Source organism: Ranitomeya variabilis, chromosome 2 (assembly GCF_051348905.1).
Source record: "Ranitomeya variabilis isolate aRanVar5 chromosome 2, aRanVar5.hap1, whole genome shotgun sequence".
Taxonomy (NCBI): domain Eukaryota; kingdom Metazoa; phylum Chordata; class Amphibia; order Anura; family Dendrobatidae; genus Ranitomeya; species Ranitomeya variabilis.
The window spans coordinates 1,112,513,649-1,112,536,848 of NC_135233.1; the positions used below are offsets into that span (position 1 = coordinate 1,112,513,649).

General features: G+C 43.8%; 1 protein-coding gene across 2 annotated transcripts in view; it reads right to left on the reverse strand.

The window, feature by feature from the left end:
• Positions 1 to 18,164: 18,164 nt before the first annotated feature.
• The window catches only part of LOC143808888 (uncharacterized), a 180,451-nt gene continuing 175,415 nt past the window's right edge, over positions 18,165 to 23,200 (reverse strand). For both annotated transcript variants that reach the window (XM_077292063.1, XM_077292062.1), the window contains 2 exons: positions 21,498 to 21,621; positions 18,165 to 21,025 (listed from right to left, as the gene is read on the reverse strand). In XM_077292063.1, coding sequence (XP_077148178.1) covers positions 19,611 to 21,025; positions 21,498 to 21,621 — 1,539 coding nt within the window. In that variant the 3' untranslated portion in view covers positions 18,165 to 19,610. The remainder of the gene's footprint in view (positions 21,026 to 21,497; positions 21,622 to 23,200) is intronic.

Below are 23,200 nucleotides of genomic sequence, written 5' to 3' on the forward strand. Positions count from 1 at the left end.
CAGAGGGAGTCCATGGACAGAACTCGCCGAAGTACCATTCATAACCACAGGAGGGAGTTCGAGAACAGAATTCACAACAATAGGGTACCTTAGCAAGTATGGGGGTATGCATCTTGGGCATCTGGTATGAATGAATTGCACCTGTCTGAACGTCTTCCCTTGTTACATCATTTTTTCAATACTATATATATATATATATAACACAGACCATCTGTCCCTCTTTTTCTTACTGAACGTCTTATAGGGCCAGGTAGGAGAGAAGGGATAGCTGACGTACGAGCGGGGGTGCCACTTCTCGCCATCTTAGGGTGCCAACCTCCGCATCTAGGTAGGTGTTCAGACAGATGCAAATATAGGGTCATATCACTGATTTCGGCACCCCGGCAGGGTAAGATTGTGATGCATGGAGCACTATTAGAACTCTGTACCGGGATGTGTCTTTGGTTCAGGTTGATATCTTCTTAGCCAGTACCTGGGACCATAGGGCTAAATTATCTTTTTTCGAGGCAAGGTGTTCGTAGGGGCTATTCTCTGCATGCTTCCCTTTAAGCAGGGATCTATATATATGAGCTATAAAAATAATATAGTAGCATTATCTTACCCCTAGGAGGTTAAGTGTTTAATTACTATTATAGACTTCCTTGGGTGGTAGCTAACCCTAGAGCATTTATAGAATACATTTGATTTGTGTCTTCTTTGCGCTCACCGCACCTTCACAGAGTGGGCATTTGGGTCGTTTTTTATTACTAATTGAATAAGTTATTTTTTAGATAGGGTTTTTTGTAAGTAAGCAGTTGCTCTACACCCTATAGTACATTATATATTTGTCAGACTGTCATCGCACTGAACTTGCATTTCTTGATGTAAAAATAAGCAAAAATGAACTTGGCTCTGTTAGTACCAGTGTATTTAGGAATGCCACGGCCACCAATGCCCTTCTCAGGTGGGATAGTCACCATCCAATCCCACTTAATAGGGACATTCCTCGAGGACAGTAGGAATTGTTCAGAGAAAGGCGTATTTAGGGCACAAGCATATGAATTAAGGGATCGCTTTAGACAATGTGGGTATCCCGATGAAGTCTTGGACCCGGGATTTAGGAGTGCTCTTCATAGGGATAGAAGTACCCTACTACGGCCTCGTGAGTCCCAAACCGAAAGTATAATCTCCAGGGTTATTGTGACTTTTGATAATCAAGTGTATCAGAATCCTAAAAAAAGACTGGTAAATTTTACAGGCGGACACTACATTGGTTGACATTATTCCTAACCAACCACAAATCACCTTTAAGATCCCTTTAGAACGGTTAATGCACAGTCACTACACGAGACAGAGACCAGAAGGGACCTGGCTTGGTAGGAACGTTTGTGGTACCTCCAGGTGTGGTAACTTCCTTTTGTAAAGGATTTGTATTGTGTATGAGCTTTCAAAGTGGGCAAACGGTTCTGTAATACTATTGTAGGAACTCGAGGATTCTGGTAGCGTGGGGCAATGAACAGACAGAGACAGGTTTCTTTAGTGCAAATAGTGTATTTGTATAACAGCAATAACACCCAAAACAATATACTGATTACCCGCAGTGACCTGCAAAGAAACAAATCCTTGAAACATATACAGCAAATCGGCACAGTACTTAAGGCAGAGTCCTCAGCAAGGTGATCAAAAGGTGAGTGTGACAGGTGATGTGGTGCAGATCCAAAACACTTTCGGTGCAGAAAGAGTCAAATCCAAGTATGTAGAAAACACAGGGAAGTCCAGAACAAGTCCACAGGTTAATCTCACGTGTGGTATTAACACGGGTAAGTCCAGAAACTAGTTCACAAGTTGATCTCAGTTGTGGCATAAACACGGGTAAGTTCAGAAACAGGTTCACATTAAAGTATTATACTGGTGTTGTTTCCAACAGCTCCCACCGCGGGGAGTAAATGAAGGATTAAGTAGCAAAACACAGTCCAGCAACACAGTTCAAAAACAGTTCAGAAACAGAGTTCTTACCAGGAGGAGTGAACCAAGGGTTAAGTTCCAAAGTCAACAGACTAAAGATAACTTCGGATATGTGCACACGTCAGGATTACTTGCAGAAATTTCCTGAAGAAAACCGGAAATTTTCTGCAAGAAATCCGCATGTTTCTTTTTGCGTTTTTTTCCCATTTTTTTCGCGTTTTTTTTAGCATTTTGCAAGCATAATTAGCTTGCAGAATGCTAAAGTTTTCCAAGCGATCTGTAGCATCGCTTGGAAAACTGACAGGTTGGTCACACTTGTCAAACATAGTGTTTGACAAGTGTGACCAACTTTTTACTATAGATGCAGCCTATGCAGCATCAATAGTAAAAGATAGAATGTTAAAAATAATAAAAAAAATAAAAAAAATGGTTATACTCACCTTCTGCAGACAGCCGATCTCAGCGGCGTCCGTTCCTTTAGATGGTGTGTGCAGGACCATCGATGACGTCGCGGTCGCGTGAGCTGCACATGAGCGGTCACCGACCAATCACAAGACCGCGACGTCATTGCAGGTCCTTCACACACCATCTATAGGAACGGAAGCGGCAGCATGCACCGCTGAGAGGCGGGAAGACTCCGGGGGCCATCGAAGGTGAGTATATCACTATTTTTTATTTTATTATATGGTGCCCAGTCAGAGGAGGAAAGTCTCCTCTCCTCCACCCTGGGTGCCAACCGCACATGATCTGCTTACTTCCCGCATGGAGGGCATAGCCACATGCGGAAAGTAAGCAGATCAATGCATTCCTAGTTGTGCGGAATCCCCGCAATTCTGCAAATTTAATGAACATGTTGCTTTTTTTTCCGCGATGCGATTTTTTCGCGGACAAAAATGCAACATTTGCACAAGATATGCGGAATGCACTGAAAATAATGGGAGGCATATGTAAGCATTTTTTTCGCGTTTTTATAGCGAAAAAACACGAAACAAATGCGAAAAATACTGAACGTGTGCACATGGCCTTAGTGTAGCTTACATACCCAGAGAATGTCCAGAGCCATGGGTAGAAGCACAGTAGAACAAGCAGCTGAGCTGAAGGGGAACGGAAGCAGAATACTCCAGCAAGGAAGCTGACACCTGAGCCTGGTTTTTAAAAAACAGGAAATAGGGTAGACAAAGACAGCAAACTCCATCTTAACAAAGGGCAAGATCATTCACAAGGTGACTTGGAAAACCTGGAATAATGACATGTTCTTTATAAGGGACTTCACCAACTGTAGAAAAACAGACGTGGTCTATATGGCAACTTGCTCGTGCCCCAAGAACTATATTGGCAAAACTAGAAGAGAACTAAGAAAAAGGGTCAGCGAGCACTTGGGTGAAGTGAAAAATGTATGTGACACCCCCGTGGCCAGACGTATGGGAATGCAATCAGGGCAATGGGGATGTCCTCAATTTTCGTGTACTGGAACTTGTCAAACAAAACGAGAGACAAGGTGATTGGGACAGGCTGTTATTACAAAAGGTATCTCAGTGGATCTTTAGAATGGAGTCAATAGCCTCCAAGGGGCTAAATGAACAACTTACCTATAGTTGTTTCATCTGAAGCCTGATTGTTGGTTTTTCACTGATATTATTATTATAGTGCCATTTATTCCATTTGGGGGAAACAACTGAGATTTATGCCTCCTTTTAGAAGTCTACTTCTAACATGCTACATAAATACATGGACTTGTTGAGTGAAGTTATGTCTCCCATATGTTTATTGGGGTATTAGGATTCATTTTTTGTCCTCTTTATTTCTGGAAGACCCCCTTATGCATTGGGTGTGGGATTTCCACATAGGTTCCCGTAAATGAATGGGTCTAGCATATGGTTACACATCTCCTGTAAGTGCCATTGTGAAGTTCTCCTGGTGTTCCCATAAATACATGGGCCTAATATGTGGTTGCTTATCTATATATATAATTGTCTAAGGGTTTTTCCGTCTGTCTGTCTGTCTGTCTTTCTGTCTGTCTGTCTGTCTGTCCTGGAAATCCCGTGTCTCTGATTGGTCGAGGCCACCAGGCCTCGACCAATCAGAGATGGACACAGTATGGCGACGATGATGTCATAAAGGTTGCCTCGACCAATCAGCGACGGGCACAGTCTGCCGTGAATTCGCCTCGACCAATCAGCGACGGGCACAGTATCGACGTAGATGTCATAATGGTTGCCATGGCGACGATGATGTCATAAAGGTTGCCTCGACCAATCAGCGACGGGCACAGTCTGCCGCGAATTCTGGAATCATCATTGTCCATATACTACGGGGACATGCATATTCTAGAATACCCGATGCGTTAGAATCGGGCCACCATCTAGTCTATATATAATTGTCTAAGGGTTTTTCTGTCTGTCTGCCTGTCTGTCTGTCTGTCCTGGAAATCCCGCGTCTCTGATTGGTCGAGGCCGCCAGGCCTCGACCAATCAGCGACGGGCACAGCATGGCGACGATGATGTCATAAAGGTTGCCTCGACCAATCAGCGACGGGCACAGTCTGCCGCGAATTCTGGAATAGTCATTGTCCATATACTACAGGGACATGCATATTCTAGAATACCCGATGCATTAGAATCGGGCCACAGTCTAGTGTTTTATAAATGCCAATGTAGTTTGTGTTAGCTCCACTTCTGCATCTGGAGCATGTGTAGTGGGGCACATTTGCAGAACGCGGTATATTGGAGCCCTGGAGATGTTATACCGGTTGCACAGTTGTAGTCATAGCACTGATGAAGCTTCTATTTACTTGGCCAGAGAAAGTGTGCAGTGCGCATGCGTACCGCAGGATGTAGAACAAGGCGTATTGAGAACGTCGACGCCATGGTTCGTAGGTGCCGCTGGGGCGCATGTGCGGTTTGGAACGCAAGCGGAGGATGGTGTGAGAGCTGCGCATTAGCAAGGTGAAATGCAAGTTGAACAGGAAATAGGACACAAATGAGGCTGAAAAAAGACCTCTAGTGTCCGAAAGGCATCTGCGCCTGCGCGGTCGTACACTTGGGGACAGGCTTGTATTAGTGATCACTGATTGTTACACTCCCCTGTTCTTTACCCATGATTCTCTGGTCCTGTTGAAGCGGGATATTTAAACCCCCACTGCTTGTGTTAGTTTATACCTGCAATCAGGAAGTCCAATCTGCCCGATGACTTTCATCTTTTCACACTGGATGGAAGGGAAACGCGTTGAAGCCTATTTTGATTCTTCGGATCTCAGATAAGAATTTGATTTACTATATGGTGCTAACATGGGCATAGCGCAATAATTGGATTGGTTCCTAGGTCAATCTCTATGTGGGCAAACAATGTTTCAAGGGCATTGATACCGCTGTGACTTTTTGACAATGAGTAATCGGTTTTGCCTTATTATTTGAATAATTAATGCAACTGATATTATATATTGCATATGGTGATTTGTTGAGCATTTTGTGGTGTGGCTAGTGCATGTTACACTGTACAACATATGCAATTTCACACATCTAAAAGATCTTTGTCATACATTTGTCATATGCTGCAGGGGTCATGCACTGAGATTTACCATTGTTTGTTTTGCACCCATAGTTTACATAAAGCAATACAGCACTTCTTCTGCTAGTATAGCGCACCAGTATACTAGTTTATGAGATTCGGGGCTCTTTTACTATTTCCATCATTAACAAGTTTGAGCCAACGTCACACCAACCCCCCACCCACCCCCGACCTTCCTTCCCCATTATCCTGTAGAATATAAGTCCGCAAGGACAGGGTCCTCTCCCCTCTGTACCAGTCTGTCAGTGTAAATTTGTTTACTGTGAACGATGTCTATGACCCTGTACGTAACCCCTTCTCGTGTACAGCACCATGGAATTAATGGCGCTATATAAATAACCCCTCCCCCTCCGCTTATTCCCTGCTGCACATTGGGTTATAGAGTTGGAAGCGTTGTTGAGGGGAAGTGAGGATCAGCTGACGGTGAGCAGGGACGCCACTTTGCATGATTATTTAGGGTGCCAACCTCCTCAGCAAGGACGGGACATGTGATTTGAGACAGTGGAGGGTGATTTAGCGTGGTCTACCCCTCCCCTCGTATTTACATCAAGTATTTGAGTTTTGGTTCCTGGTCTGGGTATTCGGTAGTTTTTTGTTTTCTTGGCTGGAGTAGATCATATGGGCTCCTAAATGAGTAACTTTAGGTTGTCTTGTTGCCAATGAACAGATCACCTTTTACATGGACATACCTCCTTTGATTCGCTGATTGACAAGCCCTTTACACCCTTCTCTTTCATCACCAAGGCACACTGTTTTTTGAACATTGGTTGTATGTTCTGTGCATCCTGGAATGCAGCTAGGGATTTCTAGGTTTGAATCCAGGGTGAGCCGACGGTGAGCGGGGGCGCCATATTGTGTTCCAGTTAGGGTGCCAACCTCCGCGCAAGGAAGGGTGCATTAGGGTTTACTAGGGCCTGGTAGGGCATACCTGTACTCACTATTTAGCACTATTGTTGGATGGCTGGTTGTAGTTTTTGATAAATTTGTCTCTGTTTAATGGCTTAAATATAATTTAGTTTTACGTTATAGTTTTCATATTAGACTTTCTATTGAATAAACCTCATCATCTTTAGTTTTTTTTCTCTGCCAAAATGTGGCATTGTTTGAGGACAACGGTATAAGTACAAGAAATTCATAGTTTCAAATCTGGCCTTCTGATTTGCCACTGAAACACAGTTTTATCACAAATGATTTGGAGTAGCAAATGGAGCTTCCGGAGACGGCCACACAGTTATAGCACAATCTACTTTGATGCTGGAAGATCGACTTCACACAAGATAGGATCTTCTCTATTTCACTGACAAGTTCACTTTCAGCACCAGCACTGGCGCAGTAGCAACCTCTCTGCACTGTGACACTGAGCAAATGGTGCCAACCAAAGGATGTCCACTTTTTATATGGTCCTTGGGCCCCTGCTCTTCCCCATTTACACCTTCGGCCTGGGACAGCTCATAGAATCTCATGGCTTTCAGTATCACCTCTATGCTGATGACACACAGATCTATATCATTGGACCAGATATCAGCACCCTACTAACCAGAATCCCTCAATGTCTGTCCACTATTTCATCCTTCTCCGCTAGATTTCTAATACTTAATATATACAAAACAGAATTCATCATCTTTCCCCCATCCCACTCAACCCCCCGAATGGACCTATCTATTAATGTAAATGGCTGCCCACTCTCCCCAGTCCCACAAGCTCGCTGCCCTGGAGTAATGCTTGACTCTGATCTCTCCTTCAAACCACATATCCAAGCCCTTTCCACTTCCTGCCAACTTCAACTCAAAAATATTTCCCGGATTTGTACTTTCCTCTACCAAGAATCTGCAAAAACTGTAGTCTATGTCCTCATCATCTCTCGCCTCGACTACTGCAACTGCAACCTCCTGCTTCTAACACTCTCGCAGCCCTCCAATCTATCCTAAACTCTGCTGCCCGACTAATCCACCTGTCCCCCCGCTATTCCCTGGCCTCTCCCCATTGTCAATCCCTTCACTGGCTCCCCATTGCCCAGAGACTCCAGTTCAAAAGCCTAACCATGACGTACAAAGCCATCCACAGCCTGTCTCCTCCATACATCTGTGACCTCGTCTCCGGGTACTTACCTACACGCAACCTCCGATCCTCACAAGATCTCCTTCTCTACTCCCCTCTTATCTCCTCTTCCCACAATCGCATACAAGATTTCTCCCGCGCATCCCCCCTACTCTTGAACCCTTTACCACAACAGAATCTTACTACACCGGAGATACAAGAGTCAAAAACTGGCCAAAATGGTAACAACAAAATACGTTTATTGAAAAGTCAATTTTCACCTAAAACCATACATATCATATATAGTAAAGAACAATTAATAAAAAATGTGACTACATCCAAGGAAACAACTAGTGACCCAGGAGCAACATGACAGGACAAAAGTCAAATTGGCTGCCATGACAAAAAAGGTGATTATTGCCTACACATGAATGCTTATATACCTGATGCACAGCAATTAGACCAAGTGTTACAATTGCAAAGTGGCACTAACCATACTCATAAAATCGCCACACATCACAAGTAAACAGATCGCAACATTTGAAATGTAGTAAACAAGTAAAGGGGCTAATTACCCATAAGTCACAAGATGTCCTGTCTGGCACCTGGTCACAGACCCCAACGCGCGTTTCGTGTTTGTGTTGCCGCTTCTTCAGGGGGCGTGGCTAACTGGGGATCTCGGTCCCGTATAAATAGTATATAGATCCGGTCATGTGACATGGTGAAACTAACCAGTGCGCATGAATGAAACGCAGGAGAGCGTCACCGCCGCATCTCAAGCCTCGATCCCGACGGACAAGTCCCGGTCATGTGAGTGGGTCGGCGCCACGCCCACACCACACTACAACAGGACCGCCATCAAAATACAGGCAAGGAGCGGCAGATAACGCGCCCCAGCGCATAAAGTGACAGTGCGTTTAAGGTGCATTGATAATAAGTGATATTCACATAAAATAGCATAAACATAAGTGCTTATACTAAAATAAGGTAAGGTAATGCGCATGCGTGAATCGCAGACACTTAAACTAAATGCGTCTCAGTCTCCTGTCTCCTCTGATCAGCCCCAGTTACGCCCATAATGGGCGGTAGGAACCACCATCGGTGGAAAATCAAGGAGCGCATATTAAGACCTCACTACTAGTGCAAATATTAAAGTGACTAGTGCATAGACAACTAAGGTGAAAAGTGCATAATACACTATATACATAATATGGACAGATAATACAACTCATTTTATTCCGCATACACAAAATTGACACTAAAAACGAAAAAGTTAAAAAATTACTCGAGTCATAAACAAAATGCATCGATACTGGGAAACTATCAGGGAGAATGGACTATATGAGTGTCATAATATTAACAACTCTAATTAGTCAAATTAGTTATCAAGACAACTTAATCCTAAAGCCTGATATGCACAATATATCATGCAATGATGACAGTCCACTTCAGATAGCTTGTTTTCCTCAATTCCAGAATGTTTGATAGAAGTCTTCAATCTCCCGTTTCACCTCACGAATACTTCCAGCATCGAAAATCATATAACAAGAGTATAAGCACACTAAAATGTAAGAAACGGACAGAGATGGCATATAACAGAGACAAACTAGGAAAACTAACGCCCAAGACAACTATATTAGAGAAAAGACGAAAACCCATGCGCCTCATTGAGGCCCCTAGGTGTCATGGTGCCCACCGTAGTGATCCAGCGGCACCACCTCTAATGCCACAATGAACATGGTCAATTCCACGTGCCATGAAGGATTTAGGGTCACAGTTGTGGAACTGCCTGAAATGGCGAGGTATGGTCTTTAGCTTAGCTATATCCATCTTATTTTTGGCCGCCATTATATCACGCACATGTTCGCATATGCATGTGCCCAGACGGCGAGAAGTGAGTCCAATATATATTTTCGGGCAACCACACACAGCGTAATATACAACCTGTGTGGTGTTGCAGGTTATATGATGATTGATGGTGAAAGTCCTTCCACCATCAACTGAATCAAAAGTCGCAATGCGGCTAATATTGGAACATGAGATGCAGTTACCACATGGAAAACACCCCCTGGGTGGTCCACCAGAACCAAAATTAAATCCGCTGGATTTGGGAGCATAATGGCTGGACACTAATAGATCTTTTACATTTTTACTCCTCCTGGCAGTCATTGAGGGATATTCATTGAGGCACTGAGAGAGCAATGGATCACTTTTGAGTATACCCCAATGTTTTTGAAGGCAACTCCTCATCGTGGTCCATTCCCCATTGTAGGTGGAGACAAATCGTACTGTGTCCTGTGTTTGCATCCCTTTTCTATTATTCAGATTACTTCTAGGGCACAGTAGTTCATCACGTGATGTATACTTGGCTCTTAAGTACCCTTTTCTAATGCTTCTGTTACTATATCCCCTTGTTTGGAATCTGACCTTAAGATCCGCTGCTTGGGCCTCAAATTTAGTGGCTGAGGAGCAGATCCGCCTCATCCTAAGATGCTGACCAACTGGGATGGTTGTGATAGTACTATGTGGGTGACCCGAATCGGCATGCAACAGAGAGTTGACCGACGTGGATTTTCTGAAAACATCAGTCTGTAAATAACGTTGACCATCTACCTGAATTTTGATGTCCAGAAAATCCACCTCGGTCTTACTCACCTGATATGTTAATTTGATGTTAAGCGTATTATTGTTCAATTGTTGCATGAATTTATGCAAAGCGTCATCGGGCTCCTGCCATATAATGAAAAGGTCATCAATGTAACGCAGCCAGCACTGCACATGGTCCGTGGCCTGTGGCCCCCCACCAAAAATCTCCCTCTCCCAATACCCTAGAAAGAGATTTGCAAAAGGAAGGTGCACAGGCCGCGCCTATGGCAGTGCCGCGCTGCTGTAGGTAAAAGACATCCCTAAATACAAAGAAATTCCTTGTCAATATGGATGTCAAAAGTTCCATGACCAAATCACAAATGGCGCCATCCCAGTTGCTGGCATCCAGGAAGAAGCGGACCGCCTCCAAGCCATCATTATGGCCAATGCAGGTGTACAGGGATTGTATGTCAGCAGTAACAAGACACATGTTATCCTCCAACTGTATCCCATTGATCCGACGAAGGACATCCGACGTGTCCCTGGCATAGGAGGGGAGTGACTCAACCAAAGGTTTCAAATAATGATCCACAAATTTACATATGGGGTCACTCAAGCCTCCCATGCCAGAGACTATCGGACGACCCGGTGGATCAATGGGATTTTTGTGAATCTTTGGGATAAAATAAAGCGTTGGAACCTTAGGGAATTTGGTAAGCAGGCCATCCAGCACCTGTTTGGGAGTAATGCCCCTGTCATGAGCACCAATCAAAATGCTCTCCAATTCATGGGAAAAATCTCTTAATTTGATTAAAATCCAATTTTTTGTATGTCTCTTTATCTCTAAGATGTTTGGATGCCTCCCTCTCATAAAGGGTGCTAGGCCAGAGAACCACATTCCCCCCCTTGTCTGCTGGCTTCATTACTACATCATCATAGCTCCTAAGTTGTTCAAGAGCTAATCTTTGATTGGCTGTTAAATTATCATGTTTACGTTTAGTAGATATTTTTTGAAAATCTTGAACAACCATCTTGGTAAAAATTTCCACTGCTGGACACCGAGACAAGAGGGGAAATGTGGTAGATCTGGGTCGGCATTCATGTGGAAAGGTACTTACCGTACCTGACGTCTGTTCGTCCAAGAGATCCTCCAGTGCCATCAATGCCTCCCTCTCCATATCATCACTGGTTGGCTCCTGGCTGCCTTTCTCAAATAATTTCTTGAGGATCAATTTCCTTGAGAACAGGTATAGGTCTTTAGTGGCTATAAATAGATCAAATTTATTACTGGGGGAAAATGTTAAACCCCTTTGTAACACATCCAGTTGATCCTCAGAGAGGACATGATGAGAAAGGTTAATTACCTCAAGGGTTTTTTTTATCTTTTTTGTTTGGTTGATTGTTCTGAAGGTTTTTACGCTTCCCAAAATTTTTCTCACGATTAAAGCCTGAATTGTGCACATCATAGAACCTAGGCTGTATTTTATTTGATTCCTCACTGGATGCAATGGAAACTGAGGAGGCAGATCTGGCACGGGAGGATCCTCTTGACCGGTTGCCCCTCCTATTCCATCTATAGATCATATTAGACTGTTGGTCACTAATGTCTCTTTGAAATTTCCTAGATTTTTTTTCACAAATACTCTTCTCCCATTTAACAAATTCATTCTCCAACTCTGCATTAAACTGGGCTAAGGTTTCACTAGACAGATCTTGTTTTAATTTAATTTGAAGTTCTTCAATGTTCTTATCCAAGATTTTCAAATTCGTCTGGTTATTTTGAGCTAAGAGTTCCATGAAACCTCTAGAGCACCCTGTGGCCAGATCTTCCCATTTTTGTCTAAAGATGGCATCATTTACCTCAAAGGAGGGAAACACCTGCACCCTGAGTCCCCTGGGTATAAGACCTTTCTCCAGATATTTATTCAGAAATGCCCGGTTCCACCATATTCTTAGGCGCTTGTTAAGATGATCTTTAAGTTGTCTAAATATTTCCTGCTTATCTCTGCCATTACCCATCAGGGATGCACCAGGATCGTCACAAAACACATCCTTTAGCTGTGTCAGCCACGTTTGTTCTCGGGCTTTGTAATCCATATTGAGACTGACTTTAGTTGCTGTAAAATATACAGAAATAAGCATATATAAAGATGAACGTCAGTTAATTACATACATTGGGCGACTCAATAACAACAATACTACACCGGAGATACAAGAGTCAAAAACTGGCCAAAATGGTAACAACAAAATACATTTATTGAAAAGTCAATTTTCACCTAAAACCATACATATCATATATAGTAAAGAACAATTAATAAAAAATGTGACTACATCCAAGGATACAACCAGTGACCCAGGTGCAACATGACAGGACAAAAGTCAAATCGGCCGTCATGACAAAAAAAGGTGATTATTACCTACACATGAATGCTTATATACCTGATGCATAGCAATTAGACCGAGTGTTACAATTGCAAAGACTGATTTATTTACAGACTGATGTTTTCAGAAAATCCACGTCGGTCAACTCTCTGTTGCATGCCGATTCGGGTCACCCACATAGTACTATCACAGCCATCCCGGTTGGTCAGCATCTTAGGATGAGGCGGATCTGCTCCTCAGCCACTAAATTTGAGGCCCAAGCAGCGGATCTTAAGGTCAGATTCCAAACAAGGGGATATAGTAACAGAAGCATTAGAAAAGGGTACTTAAGAGCCAAGTATACATCACGTGATGAACTACTGTGCCCTAGAAGTCATCTTAATAATAGAAAAGGGATGCAAACACAGGACACAGTACGATTTGTCTCCACCTACAATGGGGAATGGACCACGATGAGGAGTTGCCTTCAAAAACATTGGGGTATACTCAAAAGTGATCCATTGCTCTCTCAATGCCTCAATGAATATCCCTCAATGACTGCCAGGAGTAAAAATGTAAAAGATCTATTAGTGTCCAGCCATTATGCTCCCCAATCCAGCGGATTTAATTTTGGTTCTGGTGGACCACCCAGGGGGTGTTTTCCATGTGGTAACTGCATCTCATGTTCCAATATTAGCCGCATTGCGACTTTTGATTCAGTTGATGGTGGAAGGACTTTCACCATCGATCATCATATAACCTGCAACACCACACAGGTTGTATATTACGCTGTGTGTGGTTGCCCGAAAATATATATTGGACTCACTTCTCGCCGTCTGGGCACACGCATACGTGAACATGTGCGTGATATAATGGGGTACTGCCCTGGCCACTGCTGGAGGCAGGAAGAGCAGACTCCATACAATAGATGTGGTCGGATGGTGACCGCAGACTTTATGCACAGGGGGCGCAGTATTGGAGGTAAGAATTGTGCTCAGACACTTACACCCCCCAAACATAAATGGCAGGCCCCAGTGGATGAAATAAAAATTAATAAAAACTATTAAAGTTGTACATTTAATCTTGTATAAAAATAAATTGATCATATAATCAATAATTATTAATACAAAATTATAATTAGTGGCACTTTCCCTATAAATCCGTCTGAGTCACACAAGGAATAACAGGGAAATTCCACCCTTTAATCATAACTAATGCAGTATTCTATGGGGCGGGAATCCTTCATCTATTCTTTTACGTATTCTACACATCAACCACGAGTCAAAACATGTTAGTGTAATTAAAATAACACAGACGCAAACCACCGTGATTTCCTTGGAGAACAGCGTCACTCACACACATGAAATCTCTTTTAGGCCTCTTTCACACCTCCAGATAATTCCGGTACCGGAGAAATCGGTACCGGAGTTATCCGTGTACGTGTGTCCGTGTGCTCACGTGGCACATCAGTGTGGCACACGAGCGGCATCTGTGTGCCGCCTGAGGACCACACGGACCGTGCAGGAGAGACAGCACTTCAGTAAGCGCTGTCCCCCCCGCTGTGGTGCTGAAGGCGGCATTCATCTCTTCTCCTCGCAGGAGAGAAGAGATCAAAGATCAAGTTTTTGTTATTTTTTGTGAAAAATAAAGTTTGCATGTGACCCCCGCCTCCCACCCCCAGTGCGCCGCCCGGCCCCTTGCAGAAGAAATACTGACCCAGCTCCCGCGATGTCTCCACTCTCCTCTCAGCGCTGGCCCCTTCTCCTGTGTGAGCGGTCATGTGGGACCGCTCATTACAGTGAGGAATATGCGCATATTCCTCACTGTAATGAGCGGTCCCACGTGACCGCTCACACAGGACAGGCTGCCGGCGCTGAGGAGAGTGGAGCCCTATGACGGATTATAGGCCCGTAATACCCATAGTAGGAAAAGAGGAATAGAGAAAAAGGACATTGTGAGAACCGGGTAGCAACAATTTCTACCCAGAATAGGCGCAGAGACGGATACCGGATCCGTGGCTATATTCATTATATATAATACAGCAACCGGAAGGAAGTGAGGTGATATCAGCTTCACCAGGGTAAGACGCAGCAACAGACAGAGTTCAGCGGTACTCCCAGAGGGGGTAAGCCGACAAAAAGGACTCGGGTTGTCCGTCGAACCAGAGCATAGAAGAGACAGATTGGGCCGGCAGCCAGTTCACAAACAGCAGCAGGGCCATACAGAAACTGCGCATAATAAGAGGTGGACATCCTGACAGGATCAAAGTAATTCAGAGTTCTTATACAGACTCCGGTGACAGTGTTGGTTGCAAATCACTTTTTGTTGAAGTAAACTGGTTAAACGTTTCAGCGCCTCAGTCTTTCATTTGGACAATAGCCATCAATCTAGGATCGGGGTCATCACAGCTGAGAGGACCTGCTGCTGATCAAGTAAGTGTCTGTTCCTTCATAATATCCCTTACACTGTGCATCGCCTGAGGCCACAGCACCGGGTCAAGCCACTAGTGACATCCCCCTCAAGAGACGGACCTCATTGATCTGGTGCTGGGTACCTCGGTCTCCCGGGCGTCTCCGGTACATGAGAAAACTGTCAGTACACGTACCGGAGACACTGACGTGTGAAAGACGCCTTATACAGCATAACTGATCGGACTTGGCATACAATGCACCCGGACACAGAAAGCATCACCAGGAAGGTGCAGATAAAATGTAAGAAAAAAATTACTCACCTTTCTGCTCGTAAGTGGCCGATTTATTTGTGTTTCTGGGAAACATCAATTGAAGTAGTCCGGATGGGAGTAGTTGTTGTCCAGTCCCTGTATAGCATGAAAAATTTACTTCGGGTGCTACCGGCCCACTGGAATTGATGTCCAAGACTGGATTAGAGGTGTTGTGATGAATGAGATCGGAGAATTAAGAGACAACACACATGGGGGTCTAGCAAAATATTCTGATTTAACGGAATGCGAGCGGGGGTTAAATACACCCCTGATCAGAGAAGGCTTTATTCCAAAAAGCAAGCAACGGTTTCCTGGAATTTACACATTGATCTGTTTAGGGGTCTGGCTATGATGAGGTTTCTCAGGCACTTGCAATGTGTAGGGGGATCTGTGTAGAGATGTTACGTGATCGATTTAGAGCATAAAACGGAGACTGAGAAGACACAATAGAGACTAACTTCCCACAATACATACACACGTCTGATCCAGACATCGGACAGGAATAATGGCCGCTACAATGTTTATGACTCACACCATTGGCTCATGTGGAGAATCCGCCATATGCACCGGCACACCGGCTCTTCACGATGCACAGGAACAGCACACGTACCTATAGAGCGCTCATCTGAACGAGCCCTGGGGAAACTAATCACAGAGCCGTCAGGAGGACGGACACTCAGCTAATTACACACGAAGAAGACAGACTGCAGCAGACATGGAGAAAGTCTTCAATGCTTTATTCCATAATGATTACAATATTGTTCTAATATCCATGATGGGGAGTGGGAAGGTTCACCCTGACGCGTTTATGGTGGACCTCCTTTAGTCACATAGAATATCAGGGAATTATGGGATATACCATTTAAAGTAACAACTACCAGTCAGGAGTACCACGGAAAACCACGTGGACATAGAAACTATAAGAATAAATGTAACAAAATACAATTAATACAGCGCTATATGGAACACGGACAAACTCATAACTAGAGAACAATATCAATACTACATGTCAGTAATTACACATTATTATTATTATTGTAAAGCTGTAGTAGCATCGTACGCAGTGAAGAAGCAGTGACCCACAAATTCAAACACAAAAGTCTCTTTTAATGTGTTTCTTCACAGCATTAAAGTCCAGTTCACATAAATGCATATAACTTCAGTGATCAGTTTACACCAGTTCAATACAATACATTTCACATGGCTTTAGATTTGCGGTCCCTAAACAGGCCAGACTTCCCTTGTCCAGTTTTCCTGGGCGACCGCACGCCATCTCAGACTCTATACGTCTCCATACACACAGCCTCATATGTTGCAGACACTACTCACGCCAGCCCTCCTCTGACTAGTTCCCGTGGGTGTCCTGCATCGCTGTATCACAGTCTCTGTACTCACTCAGCGCACTGCACTCTTTATCCTCTGGAGTGCAGCCGGGTACAAATAAGACTCTTTACTCACACAGTCGTACACAGTTCAGGATATCCTCCGGATAGCAGCCGGGCACCATATCCACCTGTTTGCAATCGTTGCACATGCTAGTCCTCTTTCGGGCACAGGACATCCACCTCCGGGCACAGAACATCCACCTTCGGGCACAGGTCTGTCCACATCCGACTCCTACGGGCACAGGACAACCACCTCCGGGCACAGGACTGTCCACCTCCGAGACTAGTACCATGGACGACTTGCATCTCTGTGTACGCTGCGGGTGCCAGGCTATTCAGCTGCCCTGGGTGCTGGCTCTGCTGGCCTCCATGCACTCTGCAGACCAGCACACACCAGACTGACACTGTCGTGCACCTCACACACCTGGCCAGACGCCAGACACGGCCTGACACCCCCATACCCCTTACTGCAGGGCTTTTAAACACACATAAACCTGTGGCCTTCAGCCACCTGGAAAACCCGGACCAGAAATCCATGACTCTCATGCATACCTATGGACTTCATCCGTCTGCATGCACATTCTGGGGAGAACAAACAGCGCACCCTAGCTGTATCAGAGGCCACAGCCTCACATTATATTATTACACATAGTATCATTTCTATAAGTCATTCCTATGGGTCGCTTCGTGTCCATCCTAATCCCGGACGCCTTCCTCAGTAACAGTTTTTCCACCAATCTCCTCCTCTATCTGGACGATTAACTCAATTCCAAAGATTGTGAAACTTTGGATGTTCCCATTATCTGTCTCCAGAAAATGTCTGCTTACCCCCGAATGTGTCCTGTTACTGGTAACGTTTGTAGATGTTCCAATATTCTTTTTTCAGTTTTCAGCTCGTACATCCCACATATTTAAGGTTGAATGAATTGCATTGTACAGTATACAACATAACTGATGTTACAATTAATAAGGGAATTCATAGTCCAGATGTCATTGATTTTCTGTGTCTTCTGTGGAAATTGACACGTTACATTTAGTGCCTGCAGACTTGAGAAACCTTTGATGGAAAGCCAAGCTGTTCTAAACTGTTCCCAATACATACTGGGGGACGGCATATTACCGAGGGGACGGCCTCTATTACAGACTCACTAAATCAACAGGAAGTGAGAGCTGCGGCTGACCGATCACTTCCTGTTATTTACTTATGTCCGAAGGTGGGGTACAGCGAAGCCGGCGCTGATTGGGCGCAGAACTCATGTGACGTAACAACCGAGGACTGAGAGCTCAGACACTTCTGAAATGTTGCTGACACGGGAGGTGGGTATGTTATTTTAATAGGGGTAGCAAAAATTCAGATTGAGATGGTGTTGTCCTGCTAGTGGAAAACTCCTTTGAATGTCTACACATAATTGTAACTATCAAAAAAAAAAAAAAAAAAAAAAAAAATATATATATATATATATATATATATATATATATATATATATATATATATATATACAATACAGACCAAAAGTTTGGACACACCTTCTCATATAAAGATTTTTCTGTATTTTCATGACTGAAAATTGTACATTCACACTGAAGGCATCAAAACTATGAATTATCACATGTGGAATTATATACTTAACAAAAAAGTGTGAAACTGAAATTATGTCTTATATTCTAGGTTCTTCAAAGTAGCCCCCTTTTGCTTTGATGACTGCTTTGCACACTCTTGGCATTCTCTTCATGAGCTTCAAGAGGTAGTCACCGGGAATGGTCTTCCAACAACCGTGAAGGAGTTCCCAGAGATGCTTAGCACTTGTTGGCCCTTTTGCCTTCACTCTGCAGTCCAGCTCACCCCAAACCATCTCGATTGGGTTCAGGTCTGGTGACTGTGGAGGCCAGGTCATCTGGCGTAGCACCCCATCACTCTCCTTCTTGGTGAAATAGCCCTTACACAGCCTGGAGGTGTGATTGGGGCACGGTCTTCTTGAAAAATAAATGATGGTCCAACTAAACGCAAACCGAATGGAATAGCATGCCACTGCAAGATGCTGTGGTAGCCATGCTGGTTCAGTATGCCTTCAATTTTGAATAAATCCCCAACAGTGTCACCAGCAAAGCCCCCCCCACACCATCACACCTCCTCCTCCATGCTTCACGGTGGGAACCAGGCATGTAGAGTCCATCCGTTCACCTTTTCTGCGTCGTACAAAGACACGGCGGATGCAACCAAAGATCTCAAATTTGGACTCATCAGTCCATTCCTTGTGTTCTTTAGCCCAAACTAAACAAAAGTCTACTCTGCTTGTTGCCTGTCCTTAGCAGTGGTTTCCTAGCAGCTATTTTACCATGAAGGCCTGCTGCACAAAGTCTCCTCTTAACAGTTGTTGTAGAGATGTGTCTGCTGCTAGAACTCTGTGTGGCATTGACCTGGTCTCTAATCTGAGCTGCTGTTAACCTGCGATTTCTGAGGCTGGTGACTCGGATAAACTTATCCTCAGAAGCAGAAGTGACTCTTGGTCTTCCTTTCCTGGGGCAGTCCTCATGTGAGCCAGTTTCTTTGTAGCGCTTGCTGGTTTTTGCAAATGCACTTGGGAACACTTTCAAAGTTTTCCCAATTTTTCATACTGACTGACCTTCATTTCTTAAAGTAATGATGGCCACTCGTTTTTCTTTACTTAGCTGCTTTTTTCTTGCCATTATACAAATTCTAACAGTCTATTCAGTAGGACTATCAGCTGTGTATCCACCAGACTTCTGCACAACACAACTGATGGTCCCAACCCCATTTATAAGGCAAGAAATCCCACTTATGAAACCTGACAGGGCACACCTGTGAAGTGAAAACCATTCCACATGTGTTAATTCATAATTTTGATGCCTTCAGTGTGAATGTACAATTTTCATAGTCATGAAAATACAGAAAAATCTTTAAATGAGGTGTGTCCAAACTTTTGGTCTGTACTCTATATACTCTGTGTAAAACTGGAAAAAATGTTGTAAATATTTGTAACAATGTTTCATATTAAACAGCTCCCCCCCTGCGTGCGACTTCTCTGATGACTATGAAGTTTGTCTTTGCTAATAAAGCATTTTCCACATTCGGAGCATGAGTACGGCTTCTCTACTATGTAACTTCTCTGGTGTTTAACCTGAAAGGATTCGTTTAAAGAAACATTGTCCACACTCTGAACATGAATTTTCTGATGTCTGAGAAGACTTGATTCATATATAAAAGAGATCCCACATTTGTTACATGTATATGCATTCTCTCCAGTGTGATCTCTTTGATGATCACTTAGCAGGGCTTCAGTATTAAAACATTTTCCACATTCTGAGCATGAATACGGCTTTTCTTCTGTGTGAGTTTTCACATGAGTAATAAGACTTGATCTCTGCATAAAGAATTTTCCACATTCTGAACATGAATACGGCTTCTTTCCTGTGTGACCTCTCTCATGTACAATAAGACTTGATTTATATTTAAAACCTTTCTGACATACAGAACATGAATAAGGCCTCTCTCCTGTGTGAATTCTCTCATGTACAGTAAGACTTGATTTTGCTGCAAAACATTTCCCACATTCTGAACATGAATACGGCTTCACTCCTGTATGAGTTATCTTATGAGCTAAAACATTTGATTTTGTATTATACCATTTCCCACATTCCGAACATGAATACAGTTTCTCTCCTGTGTGAACACTTTTATGCTTATTAAGAACCGATTTCCTTCGAAAACATTTCCCACATTCTGAACAAGCATGCGGCTTTACTCCTGTGTGAATTTTCACATGTATATTAAGATGTGTTTTATGTGCAAAATGTTTCTGGCATACTGAACATGAAAACGGCTTCTCTACGGTGTGAATTCTCTTATGTTTAGTAAGAAGATTTTTGCCTGAAAAACATTTCCCACATTCTGAACATAAATATGGCTTCTCTCCTGTGTGAATTCGTTCATGGTTAACAAGATCTGATTTACAATTAAAACCTTTTCCACATTCTGAACATGAAAACGGCTTCACTCCTGTGTGAATTCTCTCATGATTAATAAGAATAACTTTGAGTGAAAAACATTTTCCACATTCTGAACATGAGTACGGCTTCTCTCCTGTGTGAATTCTCTCATGTCTAACAAAATCAGATTTACTTATAAAACATTTTCCACATTCTGAACATGAGAATGGCCTTTTTCCTTTGTGAATCCTCTCATGATTAACAAGGTTAGATTTTTGTGAAAAACATTTACCACATTCTGAACATGAATACGGGTTCTCTCTCGTGTGACTTCTCTTATATTTAACAAGATGTTCTCGATGTACATTAGGGGTAATGAGGTTTTCTCCTGAGGACTGACACATGATATCTTCATCTTTAACATTAAATTCTAGAGATAACACAACTTTTCCTCCAGGACGATCACTTGCATTTTCTGTTAGAAATAAAAACAGATTTCATGATTTTTTACAATTCCAACTTTAAATGTAAAGGTCCATCCATATCCCTCCTCTGATCCAGGTTGAAGGCTCTAGAAGAAATGCTATGGAATCCAAAGCACATTAGGGGCAAATACCCCAATTATCAGGGGGAAGAGAAGATGCAGAATATGGGATCCTCCAATGGTTCTTGCTTCCCCAGTAACTATGTCTGAGATGTTCTCATCAGTTACAAGAGATAGCACAAAAGAGACCGCAGGACTTCCAGACCACATCCCAAGGTAAACCTCCTTTGCTTCCATGATCATCATGAGTATACATTCAGACACGGGCGAATTCATGTTCCACCCAAATAATAATTATACTAACGGGCAATTGCAAACACATTTATGCACGGCCTGGGACAGTAGTGAGGCTGTATTATATCTGCCAGTGGCGACCACAGAAATAACTGAAGTCTCCTCTTACCTGGTGATACAAGAGGCCGATGCTCCTCCACCACAACGTCCTTATACTGCTCCCGGTGTCCTTCTATATAATCCCACTCCTCCATGGAGAAATAGAGAGCGACGTCCTGACACCTGAGAGCAACCTGACAACCAACGAGACCGACATCACCCAGAATCCTCCAGTATATACAGGTATAATCTCCCAGCAGTCTCCTCTCCGCTAATCACCCACAATCCTCCAGTGTATACTGTATAATCTCCCAGCAGTCTCCTCTCCTGTCAGCACCCAGAATCCTCCAGTGTATACTGTATAATCTCCCAGCAGTCTCCTCTCCGCTCACCACCCAGAATCCTCCAGTGTATACTGTATAATCTCCCAGCAGTCTCCTCTCCTGTCAGCACCCAGAATCCTCCAGTGTATACTGTATAATCTCCCAGCAGTCTCCTCTCATCACCCAGAATCCTCCAGTGTATACTGTATAATCTCCCAGCAGTCTCCTCTCATCACCCAGAATCCTCCAGTGTACACTGTATAATCTCCCAGCAGTCTCCTCTCATCACCCAGAATCCTCCAGTGTATACTGTATAATCTCCCAGCAGTCTCCTCTCATCACCCAGAATCCTCCAGTGTATACTGTATAATCTCCCAGCAGTCTCCTCTCATCACCCAGAATCCTCCAGTGTGTACTGTATAATCTCCCAGCAGTCTCCTCCCATCACCCAGAATCCTCCAGTGTATACTGTATAATCTCCCAGCAGTCTCCTCTCATCACCCAGAATCCTCCAGTGTATACTGTATAATCTCCCAGCAGTCTCCTCTCCTCACCCAGAATCCTCCAGTGTATACTGTATAATCTCCCAGCAGTCTCCTCCCCTCACCCAGAATCCTCCAGTGTATACTGTATAATCTCCCAGCAGTCTCCTCCCCTCACCCAGAATCCTCCAGTGTATACTGTATAATCTCCCAGCAGTCTCATCTCATCACCCAGGATCCTCCAGTGTTTACTGTATAATCTCCCAGCAGTCTCCTCTCATCACCCAGAATCCTCCAGTGTATACTGTATAATCTCCCAGCAGACTCCACTCGTCACCCAGAATCCTCCAGTGTATACTGTATAATCTCCCAGCAGTCACCTCTCCGCTAATCACCCAGAATCCCCCAGTGTAATCTCCCAGCAGTCACCTCTCTGCTCATCACCCAGAATCCCCCAGTGTAATCTCCCAGCAGTCTCCTCTCCTCTCATCACCCAGAATCCTCCAGTGTATACTGTATAATCTCCCAGCAGTCTCCTCATTACCCAGAATCCTACAGTGTATACTGTATAATCTCCCAGCAGTCTCCTCTCCTCACCCAGAATCCTCCAGTGTACTTTATAATCTCCCAGCGGTCTCATTTCATCACCCAGAATCCTCCAGTGTATACTGTATAATCTCCCAGCAGTCTCCTCTCATCACCCAGAATCCTCCAGTGTATACTGTATAATCTCTCAGCAGTCTCCTCTCATCACCCAGAATTCTCCAGTGTACACTGTATAATCTCCCAGCAGTCTCCTCTCCTCACCCAGAATCCTCCAGTGTATACTGTATAATCTCCCAGCAGTCTCCTCTCCACTCATCACCCAGAATCCTCCAGTGTATACTGTATAATCTCCCAGCAGTCTCAGCTCATCACCCAGGATCCTCCAGTGTTTACTGTATAATCTCCCAGCAGTCTCCTCTCCT